The sequence below is a fragment of the Chroicocephalus ridibundus genome, chromosome 2 (assembly GCF_963924245.1).
Source record: "Chroicocephalus ridibundus chromosome 2, bChrRid1.1, whole genome shotgun sequence".
Taxonomy (NCBI): Eukaryota; Metazoa; Chordata; class Aves; order Charadriiformes; family Laridae; genus Chroicocephalus; species Chroicocephalus ridibundus.
The window spans coordinates 30961587-30985508 of NC_086285.1; the positions used below are offsets into that span (position 1 = coordinate 30961587).

Sequence of the window (23922 nt, forward strand, 5' to 3'; positions counted from 1 at the left end):
AACATCAAGAAAGAAAAACAAAATAACTGAGCCCTTTTTACTCCATTCAAACATAGCCTACTCTGCTGGAGTGCTGGCCAAAGTTTCAGCTGTGTAATGAAGTTCTGCAGCCAGAGGGAACAGATTTTACAATGAAATAGCTGATCAAACCAATGTAATTTCCAACAGCACATAACGACAGTTTGTTAAGGTGAAAGGGTGCTATAACATATTTATAGTTTTATACATGTGCTGTGTTCTTATTTATACTTCACTTGCACATAAGCAAATATAGAAAACACTCTATGTGTACGTGGTTAAGTAACTGCTCCCAGTTATGCAATCCGTGCCATTTTAAGAATGATCATTTCAAGGTGTGTGTAGCAACTATTAAATTTTTCTGTTGGCAGAGGGCTTGAAAACTGAAATGCAAACTGGAAATTAATTCCGCTATCCTGACTCTTGTGTTGTCACTTCTACTGCACAAGCTGAATATTCAGGAAATACTGGTGTAAATACTGATGCTGCTTTGTGTTCACTTGTTATAGTAAATATGAACCTGCTCAAAGCACGGGGTAGCAAAGCATCAGATCTTTCAGGTCATAAAGGTATGTTTAGAAAAAGATAATTCCATCCCTTAGGATAATTGGTGATACAACAGCTCTGCTTTGTTTTCAAATTATTGTTTTCTTTTCCTCAGTCACATTTTCCTTCTCATACCTTTGTTTTCTAACATGTAAGAGAATCACATTGAACTTGTGGCCTTGTTGCTAGGTTTCAAGCTGCATTTATGCAGTCTACTGAGACGCTATTTTCGTTTTTGAATTCTGAATCGAGTCCCAAGGCAACAGCGCCCTGTTTCTTAGCAACACAGATGGGTAGACTGTATATTCCAGCTCTTTTGTACAATGGAAGAATAAACAATTCCCTGAATAAGGGTGTGCTGCAAGTTCATCCCTTTGCTTATCTTCCCCTAGGAGGAATGAGAAGCCTTCAGTGATACAGCATATGAAGTTTGTCAGGAAGTCCCTGTTTTTGCAGAGTGGTGAGTGGTATCTCTGTCTTTTGTCTTAACTGCATATCGTTGGGGTCCTTATTCATCACTGGACATATGGATCTGTAGGTACTTTGGATCAGTGAGTTTCAGTTTCTAGGATACAAGCGTATGCATGGAAAATCAATGTTAACAAAGCTGATAGAGGTGTGATGTGTGAAAATACACAGACTTCTTGCTTTGGTGAAATTAACGGAGAATCATAGAATTGCATAGCTTCAGAAAGTTCCTCTGGATTCAAACCCATGGTTTTAGGAAAAAAAACAGGGGCTGGAGAAAACAAACAGGTGGAGGATCAAGAGGTGAGGAGGAAATGGTTATTCACGTGACTAGTAAATTAGTGGTGTATGTCACACAGCGAATGAAACAGAGAAGAGTTACCCTTTCAGCACAAACCCTGCAAAGGGTTGCATGACTTTGAGACTTCTTGGCCATATCAGCAAAAAATTGACTTTTGCTGCCTCCAGACAGTTGGACTGACATTGCCATGGGGAGGGAGGAGTGCCAAGTAGAAGGAAGGGTACAGAGAAGCACACAGCTCCTCAGAGCTGAACTTTCTGCTCCTGACACATGTGGAGGGGCAAGTCCATATATACCCTTTTCATGACGGCAGCAGCAGCAATGCAAAGTCTAGGTTATTACAGTTTTGGCAATGGTTAGAAAAACAAAACACCTTTGCTATTATTCATGCAGCTGATTGCTGACTTTGCCAACTCCCTATTGTACCTGTACCTGAAGATGGCCTGGTGAGTCTGCCAGTATCTCCATTTAGTTGCAAAACAAGAAAAGGCAGATTTAAATGTATAAATTACCAGCTGTCAGTTTTTCTCCTCAATTTATTAAATGATCAGATCAGTTGGCTTGCCCCTACACACACACTTGATGGGAAGCCAGGGCCACATTAGAGGACAAAAGCAGGGCACCCACACAAGCCCACCCAAGCCTGCTCACCTCCTCCCAAGCAGGAACAGGGCCAGGCTGTGCTTCGGTGTTTGGATAAGCTGAGAATAATTTGTGGAATAGGGAGTGCCAGTTTTGGCCCCTTCCTGGAGGCTGTCCTGCAGTGGGGCCCAGCTGCAGCTGGGAGTGCTCCAGCCAGTGGGGTCCTGGACTGGAATGAGCCTGGCTTGACAGCACAGCACAGCTGAGCATGGCTTGAGAACCAAAATCATCTGAAAAGGAGAGCACAGAAATGTGACCTTCCAAAAACAGTTTGTGGGAACTTACTTTATCTCCACCAAGCTGCCTACCCAAATCCCTGTTCAGAAACACAATTTTGTTGGTAAGGACACATTTCCATTTGCCCTTATTGTACAACGGACCGCCGTCTTCTCTTAGAAAAAAAACAAACAACTTTCTGTCCTCAGAATGAATAAGCACAAAGAAGAGAAAGTTGTAAGGTTATAGCTTTCCTTCAGATTTCCTAAGCATTGAATATTAAAGGAAGCAGGAAAAAGTAGTTTGTAGTGTCTTGGGGCCTGTTGCAACACCCTTATGTCTTGCAAGACCTATGTCTTTCTTCTGGATTTTTCAGGACATACAAGGAGCTCTTTAAGGCTGCTATTACAGATATGGTGTAAGAAAGGTAACAGAGTCTGGGTGGGTCTTTAAGATCAGCAAGAGACAGAATAGAGATAACGTAGTATCTAGCTGGTGCACACAGGTAAATACTTTGCTGCCTATTAGGGCATTAGTGCTGCTCCAGTGGTCTTTCACCCTGCCCAGAAGCATCCTTGGGTATATGAAAGGGCCTCCTTCTCCCTCCAGGCAAAAAGGTGAAGCTCGAGTGGCACTGGCTGATGAGATAGCCCACGGCAGGACATAACACCTGGGCACATATTAGGATACTAATGGGGCAGCTCTAATTGATGTTGTGGCCTGGGTGAGCCCAGGAATGTGGAGGAACATGAAAATACATCAGGAAGGATGGAGGCTGGAGTTTCAACACTTCCCTGATTTGAGGTTCGTTTTGTCACTCCTGCTTGTGTAAAGTGAGGCTGTTGTGCACCCAGCGCTGCCCAGCTAACACCAAATTCCTGCCATGCTGCGCTGCATGTGCATAGGTTTAGTCTCCCCTCAAGGATGTACTGGTTAATGAAACATGAATAAAAACTTGAAGGAGAGGATGTATTTGTGATCCTACTTAGTGGTGGGCATTTCAGGCAAAATAAAAACCAGAGCTCCTGTTACTACAGGCTGGTATGAACATGTAGATTCCTGAACATCAAAGCTTTTGACTTCAGATGGGCTTTCTCTAGGGTTAGGAGTCTGCTTCTTCAGGTTACTTCACAGAACTGAGAGGAAGAGGGGATCAAGAAGCAAGAGTTCTTCATGTAAGCACAGGTACAAAATAATATTGAAGTACAAGTATACATTTATCTTCAATGAATGCACTAGGTTATACAGTCAGGGGTAGCCAGACTGCAAGTAACAATCAAAAATAGAAGTTCTGTTGTATATGTGTGTGTTGCTTTTTTTTTCTTTTTCTTTTTGACAGGGATTACAGTATCTGAGAAGAAAAAAATCCATCATCCGGCCATTATGTTCACCCTCCACCAAGACAAGCAAAAATTTTTATTTGCAAGTCAAACACAATTTTCTGTGAGCCTTGATTTGCCTTTCTCCCAGCGACAAACTGTAGTGCAGCAACCCAAAGCCAATACAGATATATGGCTAAAACAGCCTCCTGATTTTAGCTACCAGCTCTATAGATCATCTAACCCTTCACTGAATCCACGAGAAAGGGGAAAAGGGGAACTGAAGCCAAAAATTACCTCTGAGTTCATAGTCATGCAACAGCTTTCCAGGCTTAGGTCCAGGCTGCTCCTTCGTCTCAGAAAACAAAAGGGACTTGCCCCAGCTTGTCACTTGCTTTTCCACGGATCGGCTCTTATGAGGCCAAAATACTGTTTGTGGAGAATGGCAAATGTAAGACTGGTGTGTATGAAGACCCCGAACCACATGATTATAGGCAGGTAAAGTGTCTGGCTCCCACACTTTTATAAAGCAAACACTGAAATAGAGGATGCTTGGAGATCTGTAAATGAAGCCACTAGATGTCAGTCTCAGTAGCCCCAAAAAAAAGAAAACCCAGCAGTTAGTACAACAGCTGGGCTCCAACTTTCATAGGTAACTGTTGTAGTCACGAATTATTTGCCAAAAAAGACTTCTGTAGGGCAAGTTAATGAATGCAGGTTTGGACCTTTATGTTTTACTGTGCTTTGTAGCTGACAAGATGGTGTTCATTTTGGCAGCGCAGATTGAAATAGGGACATCAGGGCTAATCAGTTCATCTTTCCCTTGCTCTCTGTGACATGTCTGCCTGTACTTTCTGCTTTCCCCAGATTAAGCGGTAGCAGTTGAATTGCTTGACATGCTGGATGGAAGTATTTTATGATAATTTTTCCATTTAGCAGCCCTAACCGAGACCAGCATCTCATTGTGCTAACTCTTGTTTGTAACACATGGCGAGAAACTATCCCTTTTTTCACAACAGCTGAAAATCAAATTATGTACAAAAAAGTTTGCAAAGTTGCAAAGGAAAATTAAAAAATCCAGAGTATAACTTGGATCAGCGCATTCCCCCAAAATCAGTGCATTTAACATTAAAACTGCTAAGGAAGAGAAATCTTCAAACTAAGTGGGTTTTGTTCAGATTCTTTAGATTTTCTTTTTTTTATTTATTTCAGAGACTCTTTCTTTGGTTTGCTTTTTGGGTGGTTTTTTTTGGTGTTTTGGGTTGTCTTTTTTTGTAATATCTTTTAAAATCAGATGCCATAAAAACAGAGAGAAGAATAATATTTTATTAAGATTCAGTATTCTATCCATATTCTATTAACTTTTAATTACAAACCTTCTTATGTCCTCTCCTCTGAGCCCTTCAAAGAATCTCACCCAAAGAGCAATTCAGCAAACTTACTATTTCTAAAATAAGAAACAAAACCGAGACGGTAAACAAAATACCTTCTGTTCTCCAAAGCAAACATTTATAACTGAATGCGTAGTTTATTGAAGAACCACATAAATGGCATATAGCCAATATTACATTTCCATGGAAAACAATATGTTTTTCCTCATTCTGTCTTCATGAGAGTATAAATCATGTCTTCATGTATTTGCCAAGCTGCTATAGCAGGAATTTAACTTCCTTGTTTTTGAGTTTACCTAAGGCAATTAGAAGCAAACTTCTAGTTAGCTTTTACAGCCAGAAGAAATTTGTCTAATAATATCCTGTCTCAAGGAAAATTTGCTTTATTTCAAGATGATCAAGTTTCCATAATAGTAATTAAATGCTAATTTGTACTAAAACCTGCTAAACAAAACCTTTCTCTTTAAGTAATTGTGTCTTATTTTTTCTCAAGTCTTGACCAGTAATGTAAATTTGCAAAACCAGTGGAAGGGGAAAAGAAAGCATGTTTGTCCCACAACTCTAAAGTGCTCTGTAAGGTCACTGCTTCAGAGGGCCTGACTATAGCAAGATAATCAATAGCATCCATATCTTAGGAAGTGTTCTCAAGGTTTCAGAACCTTCCCCATTCCATATCAGGAGAAAACTAATGCTTTAATAATTTGACTGGCTCCAAAAGCTAACTCCAGAAGGTCCAGTAACTACATGACCAAGGTGTTTAGCTGTGCATGTGAAATCAAATTTCAGGTCCTTGTTATAAATCAGGCACTTTGGGGATTTCAGCGTCACCAGTCAGTGCTCTGATCTGTGGACTAGTGGTTTTCTTTGGTGAAATTCTACCTGAGTGAAATAACTCAGCACATCTGAAAAGAAATAAGGAAAAAGCAAGTTGCAACCAAAAATTAACCATTAAATTCCTGACAGCAGCAAAACATTCTCAGACTCTCTTAAGGACTTGGACAAGAGGTGGAGGGGACCTGCACTCTGAGGTCTAGAGGAAAATAGTGCATATTGTCTAATTGCTTTGGTAGATCATTAACTTTTCAACCAACTGAAATTTCAGGCTACCTGGTTCCAGAAGACTGTAGACTGTACAGTGATGCAAATTCAGTAGAACTAAGGACTTGCCACTGCAAGGAATTTTACTCTTTTTTTTTCCCCCACTAAAATGTCCCCTGGGGAGAAACCTTAATGATATGTTGTCAGGAGTTTAAAAGGAAATGAGCAATCCCAGTGCAAGATTGCTAAATAAAAAATGTGCCTAAGGACTAGCTGCACTGGTCCAAAATTCTTCAATATAGACTTGGACTTACACAGATAAAAAGAGGCAATTTCTGTGTTCACTTAGATGCGAAGTCCCCTTTTCACCATTCAGGCCAATGAGAAATGCTTCATCAAATGGAAACCAGAACTCAGAAAAAAAAATAAGAAAGAGTTGTATTAAGTGAAAGGCAACAAGTAAGATATGTAAATTACTAGTGCACAGTGTTTCCTTCTCCTTGTGGCATTCTCTCCTAGACACTTATAAGATGCACCACACCCATCAATCCACAGTTAAACATTCATTACCACCAAGTTTTCAACATGTAACTTCATGCACCGTTATGTTCCCTCCCTGATTTCACAGGGTACGTTCTTGTCCTGCTGCCTAACCCCCCCATTTTGATTTTATCTTGTTCAGTTAATCAAAGAAACATATCTTCCTATTCATGCAGATGATACTGACATCTCCAGAACATCACGGTTATAGATTTTTTTATCTTGTAATTCACAAGAAATCAACTGGTTTATGATATCCATTTCAAACTGTGCAGATCAGGGAAAACTGTCAGTCACATTCTAGAGGAAGAAGCAAATTGCTTTTCAAGAATGGGATGATGGAGCAAACTCACCCTTTTAAAACACTGAGTCTCGGAAAGATTTTAAGACCAATGTACTGGTGTCATATCTTGTCCTACACTTATCTGACTCTGCAAAATGTGGTTTGGTGAAGAGCAGCACTACCAGCAGTCAAACTCAGGATTTCCTTTTGCAACTGGCAAAAAACATTACCAGCTTTTTAAAATCCTACCCACTTTGAATGCAAAATCACTTTTGCTTCTAAACAATGAGAATTCATATCTAAAAAATGTTATGTCATTGATTTTAAATGACCCCCTTGTTTCAGCCTTGCTTTCAACCTCTCATAAGTTCTCCAGCAACAGAAAACTCTTAAGCTCATCATAATGCAGATGACTGCGGGGTATGTTAATGATTAATTAAATCCACTGGAAAGGTTTGAGAAATAACACAAATTACTTCATGTAAATAACTCCAAAGTATGCAACATATTTATACCAAGAAATTGCATCCCCTGTGGTTTTAGTATCACAGCTCCTTTCTCTAGAAGGGTGTTCTGTTTACATTATTATTCCTTATCTGTATTGTAATAGGAGGCCACTGGACTCATTTGAGATCAGGACCATGGTGATAGGAGTTGTGTAAATAAAGAACTTTAAGGTCACGGAAAACCGTAACTCTTGTCATCTCAACAGCTTGACATGTTAACAAGTTAATTAACAGTTAATTACATCTCCTAAATCTTCCTTTTTTTTTGAACAGAAATGTTACAGGTATATTTTTTACCTTACCTAAATCCAACATGTAAAGTTTACTCTTCAATTAACTTCAATGTTCCTTGTTCTAGGCATGATGACTTATCTGACGTCACAATGTGTTTTCCTCTTCAGGTGCAGTATACAGCTAATTTACCAAATCTTGTGATAAGTTACTCCAGACATCCTTTAAATCTGAAGTTAAGATCACAGGATTTAAACATAGGTAAGTCCTTGCACAACCTGCGCATTCACTGTGTTAAAGAAATTAGGATTCAGTACGTGAACAGTAGCCAGCAGGAGTAAGAGCGCAGAACCCCTCTACTGCCATGCAGCTGGCATAAGTGACCTCAGATGAAGATGAACAACCAAACAGCAATGTTTTCCCCTAAGTTTCAGTATCAGAGAAAGTATGCTTCCCAGGTCTAAATAACAGACTCAGATCACAGAAAATACACTAGTTCACTCATGCAAAGACGCTCAGTTTTAAGGATACTGGATACAAGCAGGATTATTAGCTCAAAAATCTGCTTGCCAATGTAGATTTGCTGATAAGACTGGAATTTCAACCTTGTAATGGTGGTTTATTCCCAGGAAACTGAATCAAGTCCAATGTCTGCTGTCCTCATTGTAGATACAATAGTCCATACCTGCATTCCTACTGTGGTGGGTTGCCCATAATGGGATGTCCGCCCTTTAGTGTAGTTTCTGTAGCTTCACCTCTTATAAGAATAGCTTATTTGAAAATAATTAACTACACATTAGTTAAAGTACACACACACCTACTATGTATCATAAAACGCGACTTACTTTGTACATTCACAGCAAGGCCATGGACAGAATATTTTTTTGCTTATAATCTTTACCACATATGTCTGGGTGCTCCTTTTTTGGAATCCTATCTGATTAACAATAAACATAGCTTTTCAAATCCTAGAGTCCAGACAGTTTGTCCCATAGTTTGCTTAATATTTTCAGATCCTGGACTTGACCCACTGAGAGGAAAGCAAAAGGATTCTGATAGGAGATTTCTTACATACAAGCCTTGTGAAAGCAAATGGGATCCACGGCTGCTACTACCAAAGAATCCCTGGCCACCAAAATCTGATTCATTTGCAGTTAGTTAGATTAAAAGATAACTCCCTGCTGTTCTCTACATCAAAATCTTTTAAAAAATTATTATTATTATTACTACTACTACTACTACTGCTGCTACTACTGCTACTAATTCTGAATTACATTTATTTCAAAGTGTTTTGGATCATGCAATATCTGAACTTGAGGGGCACAGCTGGCATGTCCTAAGGGAAATGTCACTGTACTGGAGATCTAGGGACATGGACCAACAATTTCCTTTAGCTTTTCAGGAATATAAGTCTGTTTCCAGCTCATGGCGACTTTGATGGAGTCTGGAAAAATATTATCTTGGAGAACACGCTCTTATTTCAGCCTTTAGCAGAAAATTATAGAGCACTGCACATGGCAATTCATTTGTAGGAACTAAGGTGTCCATATTAAACTGTTCAAAGACACGGACTATTTCAGAATATACAGAGACTGGGTGGATGCTTTGATGGTTTATAAATATACATCAAACACTGAAATGTAGAGATCTCCAAAAAGAGAATGTCTCTATTTTCATTCTAAAACAGCTCCCATTAACATTATTGAAGATTAACAAATAGTGAGTTGAGGGGAAAATAAATTGTTTAGGGAATCAGTGTAGGTGATAACAGATTCCAAGTTGTGAACATAACTCTACTGAATAGCAGCAAGTCAACATGCACATTTGTAAAACACAAGCACAAGAATTGGCTGAACATTTTGACATGTTGTGCTCTGATTCAAGTCTGAAACACATCTGAGAATGAGTTCTTTGATGAACCTGTCAAAGATCATTCTCATGACAGCCCCTCCTGTTCCGTTTTGTAGCTCTAGTGTACCTCTACTTCTCTGCTCTCAGAGGTACATGTGGTGGTGTGGTGGTGCTCCCACTGTGTTCTTGGATTGCATGGAGGAAAAGCTGCGCCGGCTGCAGCAGGGAGACGCAGGCAGAGACAAGAGTGTTCACTCTGCTGGAGATTCTGCTACAGTAGGGACATCGGATCTAGTCTCTTTCAGAGGGCAAACATGACTTTGGTCTCCTGTGGTCTTAGATGAGAAAAGATTGATAGGTGCTGGGAGAAGTCATAATTCCATTGGCTCAGGAGGGTCAGGAGGACACTGACACCCAAGTAAACTGAATAGGCCCAAATCTTTCTTTGAGACCAGAGTTAAAAATGCAGAGAGTTTGGCTGGCCTTTCCCCATGCTGGCTTGCACCGGGGAAAGGTTGCTATCAAGTGAGATCCTTGCAGCATCCGGGATGACCCTGGCGTACATGGGCTCAGTGTATCCATGCAGAAAATGCAGCATTGTCTCCGAGTCTGTGCTACGGTGGTGATAATCTGAGTGAGAGGAAGCAATGAAAATGTGCTGGTCACGTCACTGACCTTCGCTGGACCAGCTTGTGCTTCTTGGAAAAATACACTTGCCTAAGCAGACTCCTCTGCTGCTATAGCCAGGATGCTCTGTATTTCTGGTTGTCAAATCTCTTGAATGAGATTACTCTTGGGGAATAACCCCCACTCAAAGAAGGGCCATGTTGGGTGGCATCTAAGGCAGGTGGAAAGTAGGACTGCTTTTTAATGTGTTAGGAGACAATTTTTTAGCTTCCAACATATCTCTCCTTCAATGTTCCTGGGCTGCTGACACTTTACAGTGCCCTCCAACATCAACCCCATGCCTAGCTGCCAGAGTCCTGGGAGGAAGAGAAAAATGTCTATGAAATACACCATTTTCTGCTTCCATCTTGTCTAGAACAAACTTCTCACAGAGGAAAATCTTGATCTTCTCACTGATGAAACCAGTTTCCTGTAAAACTGCATTTTTTTCCATCATGTTTGATGGCCCGATGTGACCTTATAGGGTGATGACTGTATTTAAATGACAATGTTTTTCCTTTCACAGGAACCCCAGACTAAACAGCATGGTGCTGAGGAGAAAGCAATGTGATAGGGACTCCACACCATTACCCATGCTAATGCACCAGACTTCTGGTCCCAAGAAATGTGTTCATCTGCACATGTTATGGAAGACACTAGTGGTCCTGAGCTGGTCTTTTGTCTGTCCTGTGAGGTCAGGTATGAGCCACTGTAATGAAGCAGGCCTAGATGCTTCAAACAATACAAAAACTGGCACAGAGAGCCCCCTTTATCAATGATGTTCAAATATTTCAGCAAAATGTCTGTTGTTTTTTTTTTACTGTAAATACCAGAGTGAAAGAGAAACACACTAAATGGGTTAGTGAGTATTTCACCTCTTTCTCTTACACCCTGATTGCTGAAATAACATGTAAGATGTAAGACAGCATTATTATCTCTTTCTACTTAATAAATTCCTCTTGAGTCTTTCAATTCATTAATTCTTTTCTCTAGAATGACCTCAGTCATCTGGAGGTAAGAGAAATGGCACAGCCCACCACACTCCTGAGAATTTGAGAGGCTGAGTGCTGTCATGAGCTTACTTTGGAAAATCCCTGTCCTCTCCACTCAAGAGCTGGTGACCAGCAGACTGTGCCAAAATGAAACCTCCCATGGTTCCTCTTCCTTTGATAGGGACAGCTGCTTTAATCTTGACTCTACTATGGCATTGGCTGCTGAAAGCTCAACATGGTCAGGTAGTTTCAATTCCTTTTATAAACAGGGGGAAGCACTTTTTAGTCATAGTCTGCATAGCTGAGGGCATTGGAGGTATATCCAGAGATAGGTTTGGACTCAAATCTCTAGATTTAAACTGTAAGTAAGCTGCACAGTAAATGCACCCCAAATACTGATTTAGCATAAGAAAATGACATATTGGATTGGGACACTAGTAAGAATCCCTTAAGCAATGATCTCATAGCTCTGTGTGCACTGTTGTGGAGTTTGGCATTTCTCCAGGATTTCCTAGATGCAACCCTTAGTGAAAAGAAAAAAATTGTGTAAGATGTTAACACTAAAAAGAGCGTATCTTTTGTTAAAGAGAGCATCCTATCGGTCAGGGAGCAATTGCACTGCATCTCCAGACACTCGTTGGAAGTTTGTGGTTCCCCTAATTTGGGTTTGGAAAGAATAAAGTCCCCAGTCTGCCTGGAAATTCCCCATTTTCTGAATGCCAGACAAACTGAGCCCTGCGAATGATGCTTTCTCTGTGCATGGCAAATGAAAGACTCAGGACAATTACGATTTCAGAAGTTGTTAGGATCTGGAGCTCTTGTTGGTAGACATAATCATAACATAATAGCATTGCATCTGTGCTAATCATGGATAATGATAAAATTTTAGCTAGGCCTCCCCATAGTATTAGGAGACACAGTGTAATGAAGTGAAGCACATAGCAGTCCTTCGAAGGAATGCTATTGACTTTGTGTTTTTACAGATGGGAAAAAAGAGGCACAGAGGAGGCAAATGAATTACACCAAAAGCATGAGGGAAGGGCAAACTCTCAGGCAAACTCTCAGGCTCTTTCAGGCAAACTCTCGCAGGTAAACTTGATCTCTTATAACAAATGTGGGTGTATTTCCAGTGTTCCTGAGGAAAAGAGGAATGAACTTGTCTTTAACCTCTGTGCATGACACCTCATCTTTAAAAATGTAGATGACAGAGATATATCTTCATTCTGACTCAAAAGATGGAGGAAGCCCCTTGTACTTTCTTGCAGTGGGGAGTGAGACACGCATGTTACAGACACTCATTTCCTGACTTGGGCAATTTCACTCTTTCATTAGAGGAGCCGGGAAAAAACCACAGGGCTGCTCTGCAGTGAGGAGAGTGCAAGTCGCTAGAGCCTCTGGGGTACAGGGGTTATTAAGGAAACCATGGTACCTGCATTAATTCTATGCATGTATAATGCTTTTATTGCCAAATATACAATAAGAGATAACATAAGAATGCAAACTGAGAGTTACAAACCTAAGAGTTCCTTGAAAATGCTGTCTCAGTTTGTTCACCTACTTTTATGTAATTATTACATATACTATATACCTTTACCATATGCAATATATATAAGTAAGAAAAAACAACTCTTCCTGTTAAGAACACTATGAAGAAGTATAAAGTGTTTTTTTTCTCCAACACCACTTCCTTGCTAGGAAGCATCTTAAAGAGCATTACTGCTACTGACAGGACAGATATCTTGCTTCCAAATTCCCGCAGGGCTGTGACACCCAGCTGTACCTTTTGTGAGAGGCAGATGCAGTGCTGCTGGGCAGCTGTGCAGCTAGAAGCCCCTGTTACCCTCCCAGGCTTACCAGTATAATGCAGTAGCTTGGTCTGAAGAAGCTGGCGACGCTGCCATACAATGTCGACATTTAGGTGCTCTCTGGAGAGTGGTTCTGCCTCTGCTGCAAGGTCGGCTTGGTGCACTCCAGCTTTCAGCAGAGCCCAGCCGGAGCACAGGGTCACCGGCCTTTTGCTGTGTGTCTGTGTACCATTGCCAATGGCAATGGTTTATAGATGCACATGGAAGAAGTGCAGCACCCGAGCAGAGTGCTGTGGCAGCTCTTCACACTGGCCCAAGCTTAACATCTCCTCGTCCCTCTGTTGCACACCTGAGTTCTCTCAGGGTCCAAAGAGGCCTGAGATCCCCCCTCAGAGATGTCTGCCATTCAGGCTGATCTCCATCTCCTCTGACTTGCTTCACAAAGCTTTTAAACTTCAGAGAAAGCGGAGTGTAGTTTTTGTATCAAGGACCGGCTAAAGTAATGTTCTCATGTCTCAGCAGTTGGAGATATATGCAAAATCTTTTCATCGTTTTTACTTTTGCATTCTCTTTGCGGGGGTGCAAACACACTGTAAATCTTGCTGACAGCCCTGTCAGCCATTTAGGCACACAGTCAACTGCAGCGTGGACACCTCTTAGCCCAGAGAAATGACCAGTATCCATTACCAAAAATGTCGCTGATCTAAAATCTGTTCCAGTCAATCAGTATTTTTACATTGACTGCTGTATTTTGGAACAGGCTTACGGAGGTGAATTCTTTTGTTCTAGGCAGCACTATTGGATTGTTCCTTTAGAATCACTTTATAAAAACCTCTACATCTTGTATAAATGCAGAGTAAATTTGGATACTTTCTGAAATGCTAAAAGGAAGAAGCAGGCTTATCGGTTAACTGTAAATACCGTGATCTTACAAATGACTAGGAGAAGCAAGTGTTGCACAAAAGTATATTTAGATGTGCCACCCACACACGCTTACTCCATAAAGACAAATGAGTAGATTCTGAAAGTTAATACTGCTGTTTTGCGTATGTGTAGAACTTAACCTACATCTTTATTATAAAACAGACAGAAAGATTTCAGGGTCTCTGTTCAGGACCTCCTCCCCCCCACCTTCAAATTCAATGTTATCTCTAAAGCTGTTGTACTTTGGGCTAGATTTAGCCATGTGTCCTGTGATTTCTTGAACTGAGATCCTACTTGTGAATGATTACCACGCAGATTAAAATCAATGTTTGAATTATACACAGGACTCCCAATCTAAGTTCTGTCACATTTCTATAACTTTATTATTTATTTGCCATGAATTTATGCCCAAGTTCAACTAAAAGACACTTCTCTATATCCTCCCTCCATCGCAAACCCATACATTTGAAAAATTAAGCACATACATGTGGAGTACTCAGGTGGTCAGCAAATTTTAGGTACTGTAAATGGTCCCAGGATCATACTGTTTGTGCTGAAAGTGTTAATATCCTTGTCACACTAAGCCTTTGAAATACCAAATTTTATGCCTTTCCAGTGGAACAAAATCTTAAAAAGACATGAAACAATCAACCTGACTAACAATAGACTAACAACCTAAAGTTTAACGAATTATTATTAATTTATTAAGATCTTTCTGAGACCTGATTTACAAAACCTGGTAAAGAGAGCCGATTTGTTTGCAATGAAAAAAAACTCGTATTGACCACAATTAAAATTAACATACTGGAAAAAATGCAAAGAATAATTTTCTGCCAGATACTTCTCTGCTCCATTAAACATTGCTTTGAGCATTGCATTATAACTTATCGTTATAATGTGTTATGGTGATAGCAGTAGGGTAATTTTTTTACCTTAATAACACAAGTGCAGTTAGCTAACACTGTGCTGTTTCAGTCATATAAGGAAGAAAATATTAATTTATTTTAAATAAGGGACTCTTTTTAAAAAGGCACTAACTGCATCCACAAAGACACGTAGGAGAACTGTGCAGTGCTAAATAAAAGAGCGAAGACCAAATTAAAAATGTTCTGGGATGCCTCTTTTCATTTAGATAAGTCTAAGGCCCTCTTTTACTTGGCCAGCAACGTCTGTAACAGCTCAGGAAGTGCTGGGAGCGTTCTGGCTGAATTTTGTGCACATCATGGCAAAGGACAACAAGCAGAGGACACTGGAGAGAAGCAGGGTAGGGATCCGTGGGGAGAGGGCCTCGGAGGAGGCAGCAGGATGCACGCAGCCAGAAAGGCTGCTGTTGCTGCAGGACGCCTGCACACGCTTCTTTTAATAAAGAGCCAGTTCAGTTTTAGTACCATGGGATTTCCTCAAGTTACAAACCAACAGGCAGTGCGTGAAACACACAAGGTCTATTCTGTGACTGTTTAAAACGTAAAGCTTTATAAACATTGAAGTGCTCCTTTTCCTCCACAGAGGCCTTTACTTAGTTGGAAAAATAAAACAAGGAAGCTCCTGTTATGTATGTTGTACTAAAATTATACTTAGCACAATAAACTCAACTGTAATAGCATGTTCCTCAGCAGACTCTTTAGCTATCATCTTTTACTTTGTGAAGAGAGTCAGTTTATTTTCACTTGCTTCCTACATAGTTGAAGGAGATAGTAGCTAAGTAGTGGTGATATTCTTTGAATGTTCATCTCAAGAGATGGATAGGAAAACTTCAATCACCTGGCAGCCAGTGGACAGTCAAACCACAGAGCCATAAACAGATGCGTTCCTGTACGTGTTTTCCTGCGAGGATAATTGCTCTTGTTGATGGTTATGTACCTTTGAAAATAAATATCAAAGAGTGTTACTAGTGAAAATAACTAGAAACAGAGAAAGTCCAAGGACACCAAAGGGATTTTTCTTTTCCCAACAGAGGAAATTTTCTGGCCTCGTGGAAAAGGCAAAGAAGGAAAGGGAATATAATGGCCTGGTGTATTTTAAAATAGTATATCAATATGCACCCTTCTCTCTGATCATGACTCTAAGAGCTGGCTGGGATGTCCTGTATGAAACATGAGCCCAAGCACACAGAGGCTGTGTCATCACACAATACTGGCTACCTTTCCTACTCAGTAAGGAAAAAGTTTCTCTTGAATCCAGGAAGAGTTGGACAAAGCCTTAAGTGACTTCCAGATCTGGAATTTCAAGCACACAGTCTATGCACGTAGTGCTGTGTTGCTGTGTCGCTGGGTCTTTGAAGAAAAAAGAGCACAAAATTTATCAAATTTATTTATTGAATTTATTGATCTGGGTTTTTTGTGGGCTGGGGCAGTGTTTTTTTTATTTTTTCTAGGACCACACAGTTTATCACAGTTTCACAACATTGTAGATCCCATAAGAGTGGGCATCCCCCAGTCTTCTTTAGTGCTGTTCAGGATTTTATTTTTAAAAGTAGAAATTAGAGAAATATACTCTCAGAAGTCATATATACATAAAGCAAGGAAGGGAGAATGGTTGGGATAGAGGTAACATTTATGTTTGGCTTCTAGACAGATCTAGTTAGGAAGGCTCAGGACCTTGGAAACATGGGAGAGGACAGTGCCAGAGACCTCAGAGCAATGCACCAGGATGGTGGGATGGGATTTACATTAGCAGGATAAACTGGAGACCCAGGAAAATGAGGAATCTAAACTACTGATTTGGGGGAGAAGCTAAAGGGTGCTTTGTAGCTGTTCAACAGTTTTATTCTGGAAGGAGTGAATGCTGTAGTTCTGTTTGGGAGCACAAGTATGTACAGGATTATTGACATGAAGGAAATGAGGGGAGACAAAGGAAATGAGACGTTAGCTCTCTTTTTACAGCCAGAGGGTTCATTTGTTCTGGGAACTATGCCTAATGCTAGCTAGGATTGAGGGTGTGTAAATAATGTGCGCACTTCACTGTCTCACATCAATTACGCATTTTGCCTCACACTTTATTTTATCTGGTATCTGCCATTTGTCAGTGGACAAACAAATTGGAATAGGATTCAGGAGAACAGGCTCTGCAACGATAATACACTTGTGTCCCTGAGGACATGCCTTCTGTAGAACAATAGGCTCCTTAAAACAAAACATTAAGGAAATGTATTTATTCTCATAAGCTTAATTTTTTCCTTGGAGTCTAGGGCTGAGGGACTGGCATGATTTGCTAATCAGACTTGAGTTGACATGAAATGTCATGGTTCTTCAGACTTTCTCATGAAAAAAACTTGTTCCAGATGAGTGGCAAAAAACCTAACCAAATATTGTTCTGTGTGTTTCCTTGTCACTTAGATTTATGAAATCAACTTTGAAATAAATGTTATGTTGACAGTATAACTTTTAATGTCAAGGCACCTCTGTGCTTTCTAGTGCTAATCAGAAAACAGAGAGGTTGGGTCCTTTTCCAGTAAGTATGTCTCAGATTCTTGAAACAGGAATCAGTACCAAGCTTTGACTAAAAACAGATCTTTCTGTAGACCTCTTGAGCAACATCAAGACCCCATCTTGAACATGCGCTACCAAAAGATAACTATTTTAGAAGCTGCCTCCAGCAGGTTTGCAGATCTCAGCAGCTTTTTTATGAATTAGTACACTTTCAATATTTCAGAGAAAAGGAAGAAGTTAATTTTATAACTCTGGTGATCCTGATGTAGAAACAAATTCATGGATGTCTCTGTTCTCCTTCAGACAGCTTTGCATATAGATCTGCTAAACTCAATGGGTAGATCCCCGACAAATGTCGGTGATTTTAGAAACTATTCACTTTATTTGGGAAGGCTGATCGAGGAAACTTTCCTGCCCTCTTCAAACTGAAGCAATGCTGAGAGTATTAGCTTTAAAATGCTGTGACAGGACTCTTGTTAGTGATCTTAGTGTTTTGTGCTGGTATAATTAAATTTGGCTAATGCATAAAAGCTGACATACCATAACAAAATTCGTAATTCTTAAATGTTTTCTTCTCGGAGAGTTTGAAACCACCTTAGCCTTTCATTAGTTGAAGTATAACAATATACTTGTGCTTTAAGAAAAGAAGTGGGAGGCATAAATACTCTCCTATATGAGCTTGGTAAGAACTGAATGTTTTGAACAATCTAGAAAATGTTTATTTTCCCAGGCTAGTGTGTCAAATTCAAGAAAATTTCAAACAGATATTTTTCAAAAAGTTAGAAAACAGAAAGTCTTCCCCTTCATTCCCACATTCCTTCATTCCCTTCCCTTCTTTTCTGTTTCAGATATTTGAGTGAGTTAGGTAAGTGTTCAGGCTCGGTGAATTAAAAACTGAAAAAATTGTTAGAACGTGTTTCAAATTTTATGTGAAGGTCAATGAATGCTTTGAAAAAAAATAGTTTCAATATATTGTTTCCAAATCCAGAATAAAGTTATATGTGAGATTTGATGAAAAATGTAGTTTTAAGTACTCAGCTCAATACTTGCAGATACCTTTTAATGAGGAGCTACTCTGTATTTAAAAAGCAGCCATACCACTACAGTGATCTGTGTTACTCTGAAGATGTAAAGAAGCTCAAAGCCTATTTTTATTCACGGTTAAATTAATCTTACAACTGTTTTGCCTGGAATAGAGAATACTCCATGGATGTCTACCACTGCAATCAGCTACAATGAAGGAGTTTATTCCTTCTGTGAGAATTCAGAGGCACTACTTGCTAAACGGGGGTAGAGGATGCACATACTTTGCGTACTCTGCTTTTCACACACACTGCCTTTAAACACCTGAAGGCATTAACATATTATCTTCATTCAAGAGAAAAAGCTGTCTGAGAATAACTTTATTTCAAAATACACCTGCAATTAGAATCTTGGGAAAAATATCCTTTCCTTAGGATCTTAGTTTAATGTCTCACAAAAATTGTTCCTTTTTATATTAAATTTAGTAACTCTCTCAGATGAATCAGTATCAAGGAATTAATGAAGGAAATAATTACCATTTGAAGAATGCAATGAAATAAATTAAACAGAAACTGTACCTCAGTGTAGATAACTACCAGCAGTTTTGCTTTTTACCACTTTTCTACAGATTTGATTGTTCCCCCTTCCCCCTTTGTGAGCAGATGTCTAGAAGAACCACTGGTTTGTGCAGATATATATAAGGAATATAAAGAAGTAAACTTAAGGATCATTGGGATAATTTTGGTGAAACTTACTGAGCCATGTATCCGTAGAGAACAGCATGATTTATTCCTAGGGTAGACCAAATAAGCAGGAAACGTGGACAGGCTGGTAAATCATTGGTGTGAATAATGGCAGTATTTCTCTGTGTAGGTAGCCAAGGTGGGTAAAATGGTGAGTCTGAGGATGTTTTTCTGAATCTTGTCTACTCCCATGACCATGCAATGAAATGGCATGTCACATAAACATAAAGGAAACCTTCTATCTCTTGGAAGACAGGGATTGCTGAAGGAGTGCTTCAATTCCCTCTCTCTGACTCCCTGAGAAATAATATATTGCGGCTTGGGATGAACATATAATCAGAATTTCTTGATTAAACTTTTATGCTGCTCATTGAATATTTCAGGGGAAGAACATATGAAGAATACAGGGAGCTGTAATATACTTAATAATTAATACTTCTCACTAGCTCAGTGTCAAAAACATTTTCCTAGCTTCTTTGACTGAAACCAACAATTGGATTGCTTCCTCTGCATGCCCTGCTTAGTTGGCACCATTGCTGAAGAATGAATTTGGAAAGTCAGAGCGTCCCAGCTGCTGGGCATGCAGCATCCTTACCCGCACGGCTGAGAGTGGTGGGTGCCACTGAAGAACCCCTCATTGCCTGTACCGGGAGCACAGACACTGCCATAGAGAATGAAAGAATGCCCGGGCAAGCAGAGCAGGACGTAGGTAGGAGCCAGCCAGTTGCCAAGCGGAGCACATAGTGTAGCTGTGATCCTACCCTCTCTATGCCTCAGATACCTGCCTCAAAGCTACACACTGAGGCCCTTTATTTGCACTGAACTGAAGAGGATTAAAACCAGACTCCTTTCTTGAAGGAGAGACTTATTACTTTTAAGGAGGACTTATTACTTTTATGTCAGGGGACTGCCTGGCATTCTACATACCTCTCATCTCGTACCCTCATGACTCAAACTTTGCCAGTAAGGAGGAAAGCTAGGTTTTGGTCTTTCTTCAGCACTTTTTGGCTTTGCTAAAGGCTCTCTTGTTGAAGCTGGGCTACCAGGCAGGGTGGTTTGAGGGATCATGAGAGAATGGAGAGAATTAGCAAGCGGTAAAAAAACTCTGTAGCCTGGCTTTGATAACTCGTTTCTTAAAGCTGTTTGGTCTAATTATCCTTCTGCTCATACAGTAACAGTGAATTTTTATTTATTTTTTTTTTAGAAGTATATTGCAAACAAGAATTTAGCTCCGATCTATGGACTGTCTTACTGTATTTGGTGTAAATCTGAAATAACTACTGATTTGTAATTCAGCAACAGAACAGATGAGAACAGGGATTGACCTCTGTGACTGTTTGGACAAGACACACATACTCTTGACACACATACTCTGTGTACAGCAAACTTTGTAATGTGAAACTGGAGGAAAAACTAAACATCTCTAATCCTATTGTTGAGGTAGGGTCATAGAGTTCATGAGGGTATTTGGTATATGTGGGGAAGAAGAAATAAGCTTCATAGAAGGAAAACACTCGTGACATTTGAAAATGTTCTCTCCTCACATTCCCTCCTCTTTCCTTCCATTGTTAGTTCCTGAAACTCTAATTCAAGGCTGGGCATCAGCCTTGAAGAAGGACTTCAACCTTAGACTTAAACAACACATACTGAAAGATATTCCTCCTGGGAATGCTGGAACTCAGCTCCTGGAAGGCCTTTTGGGTTCCTTGTGTATATCATCTGGAAGCACCACCTTGTTTTGTTGCAATGCTTATCCCTGACTGGGACAAAAATCAGAACTCACTACATTGTGTTCTGGTTTTTCATATGCATATACACACACGCCACCCTGCATATATGCAGTATACGACAACAACACTTGAAGGGAAAAAGACCACTTAAACATTACCCAAATAAAGACTTTGGAAGGATATTAGCAAAATTAAATGGCAAAGTTTTTCATAAGTCCTCGAATTCTCTGACTCATATCAAAGCTTTAAACTCAGTACAAGTTTGAATCTCTACTGTTTTAAGGACTAGATGAGGAACAGGAACAACTTCTGACACTCCTGTGTGACCTATCAGCAACTCGGAAAAAAAAGCAGGCATTTAAAGATGACCATACCTCAGACAGGGCAGGCAAGCAGGTAGAAATCTACATCTTTACTCTATGACTGTGTTCCTGGTCTGCAACAGCGGCCGACTGCTGTATCCAACCTCCCCCTGAGGAAAGGGTGTGAGGCAAAACTATTTCTCTGTGTTACTCCAAAGCTAAAACAGCAGTAGGCCTTTGCCATCCTTTTGAGGAAGACATAGTTTATTAGCAAAATACAATCTTTAGGATATTAGAACAGAATTCTTTGAAATGTGCTGGTAGTCTGAAATTCCATTCTAGTGCAATTTCTAATGAGTGTAGTGATTACAGTTTGACCCGGGACTTCTGAGTCACAAAACCAATGTTGTTTTGTAGTCCCCTCCACTTCGACTACTACATCAAACAACATGCAAAAACACATAAAAAGTAATTTTAAATATTCTTTCTGAATATGCAAATCCTAGGATATTTCTAATTTTCTTTCTCTAAAATTTAAGCTTTGAATCTGCATGTTAGAAAGCTTTTGATTATTTAAAATGTTATGAAAATCTATGTGATGTTAACAATGTCAGTGCTTATTTTTGCTACAAAAAAATAGATGGAAACGAATCAAGGCAGAAGACAATACAACTTTCATAAGAAGACAGACATACACAACAGGAGTGGATTGCAAAAGCGAGATTTGCAAACAGACAAAAATTAATGTTGAAGAGTACAAACAAATCTCCTGGCACGTACTATACAAACTTCAACCCAAGATCTTCTTTGCTAGCAGCCAGTAAGTGATTATATAGTACATAATCCTAGTAAGACAAACTTGGGAATGAGAAAACTCTGCTGTCAGTACTAACATCTTTTGTGTCTGAGTAGTGCCACAGACTCCAAGACAAAACAATTAAACTGTTCTTGTGTCTTTAACCTTTGTCCGTTGGTGTGTGATACTGGGCACGGTCAATGCTGAGCAAATAGCATTAGTGTGTATCTCAGGACAGAAACAGGGATACAGCTGAGAGTAGTATTTGGCCTGTCGATTGAAAATTTAAAGCTAGAATAAGGAGATGTAAATTTGACTCAACTGGCCTGTGCAATCTGTGCACAAACCATCGTAGCTTGGCAAGACAGGCAGAACAGGTAGGAGACATGAGGCTGCATAACACCGGGCTGGTTTGAGCTCATGTATGGGCAAAACCCAGCACAATCCAAAGTGGGTGCAACTTGCCAACTTCAGAAGAAACAGTAAATCCATACAATTATGGAGTATGCGGTAAGTTCTACCTGCACTAACTAATGCACAAGAGTGCAAAAAGGCATGCAATGAGAGAAAGAAAAACTGCTTGGTGTAGTTAAGTGAGTAAAAGTGAAAAGAATACTTTTACTGGGAGGGTAAATCCGAGAAATCACTTACAAATATTTTGAAACATCTGATACCATTTTGAAACATCTGATACCATATTGAAACTGGAACTGCTGTAATGTTTTGGCTGCTCTTTCTAAACTTTTTTTTCTTCTTCACATGGTGAACGATCTGAAGAAAAGAATTTCATCCAGGAGGCATAGTGCTTTATCACGCAGGCTCAGCCTCATCAAGTCCTCAGCCCTTGGCTGAGGGATGAAGGATAAAATGCTTGGCCATGAACTGCTGAAGGTGAGCTGTAACATGTGCAGCTGGACCTTGGGCAAAGCAGAGCACCAGCAGGTTCCTTTTTTAAACAGTGGGGGTAGAGTTTAGGGTGCCCGTACGCCTCTGTCTGACGAGCTGATGACAGGGTGCTCACCAAAATGGGAAGTGGTGGTAGGTACATATTGTGTAATGGCATCTTTCCCCTCAATAGCTAAACTGTACACCAGACAGTATAAAAAGAAGGCAGGGAAGATAGTTAAAAGGATTTCTTAGATGTGGTGCTTTTTTTAACTTTTTGCCAGAGAAGATGCTCTCCATCTGTTGCATTTAGCAGTGCCTCTCCCTCCTTATTGAGGTAGCCCCAATCGACCTGCAGGTGAATAATTGCACTCTGCTTGTATTAACTTGCTGAAACAAACTAGTGGGGAAATCACGAGCCTCAAAATTAATCCAGGTGGATAAGATAATGGACGTAAACACAACCCTCTCTGAAATATATAGACAGCTTGAGCTGTACCTATCTGTATCCTATCCAGATTAACCTACCTCCTACAATATCAGATGAAAGCAGTGATTTGCTATAATTTTCATGTTGTAATGACATGTTAGGATGATGTACCAACCATTTATAAAGGACAAGGAGGAAGTAAGTTTAACCTTTTTGGGTTGCTGTTGCATGATGTTGGAAAAACACCAGCACAATGCTTTACATTTTCTGAGAAAGGGAAATTTATACAAATTCTGGGCTTGATTTGTAATCTTCAAAAAGATACAAAAATTTTCACCCTACAAAAAGATTTCTGGCAATATTGGACAAACAGAATGAAATTACTAGATGGAGAATGAGAGTTGTGGTTTGCCATTCCAACCCGGGGTAAAAAAAAGAGCCCAGCAGTGAGTGCAAGCTCTAAAAACTATTTGTATTCTGATATGAACAGCTTACGAAAACAAGGCAGATGTGATAATTATATAGGCAAAATACACAGCACGATAACACCCATAGCTACTGAATTAGGCTGGTTGTGCTTTGCTTTCTTAACTTATTTTTTTTCCTTCTCATTTTAGAATAGAGAAAAATGATCCATTTGCAGCAAGGAAGGCTGATTTTTTAATAACACCTCTGCACCGGCTCTGGGGCACAGAAAGAAAAGGTGTGCTGGGTGAGTTCTGTAGGCATGTGTCCTGATTTAAGCAACACAGGACTAATTTCTCTTCTAACGCTTGGGAAAACTGCACTTCTAGAAGACTTCAGTGTCTGAATTTGTGAAAATATTTACTTTATAGCCATCTATGCTA

General features: G+C 39.9%; 1 protein-coding gene and 1 long non-coding RNA gene across 2 annotated transcripts; both read left to right on the forward strand.

The window, feature by feature from the left end:
• Positions 1-532: 532 nt before the first annotated feature.
• Positions 533-8661, forward strand: LOC134510562 (uncharacterized). Its single transcript, XM_063323857.1, has 5 exons — positions 533-587; positions 3531-3820; positions 3853-4008; positions 7670-7760; positions 8513-8661. The coding sequence occupies exons 1-5, from the start codon at positions 533-535 to the stop codon at positions 8659-8661; spliced, it is 741 nt and encodes a 246-aa protein (XP_063179927.1).
• A 1910-nt stretch (positions 8662-10571) lies between these two features.
• LOC134510598 (uncharacterized) lies at positions 10572-23907 on the forward strand. Its single transcript, XR_010069667.1, has 4 exons — positions 10572-10710; positions 21604-21783; positions 22537-22650; positions 23692-23907. It is a non-coding gene; the product is annotated as an uncharacterized LOC134510598 (long non-coding RNA).
• Positions 23908-23922: the final 15 nt, after the last annotated feature.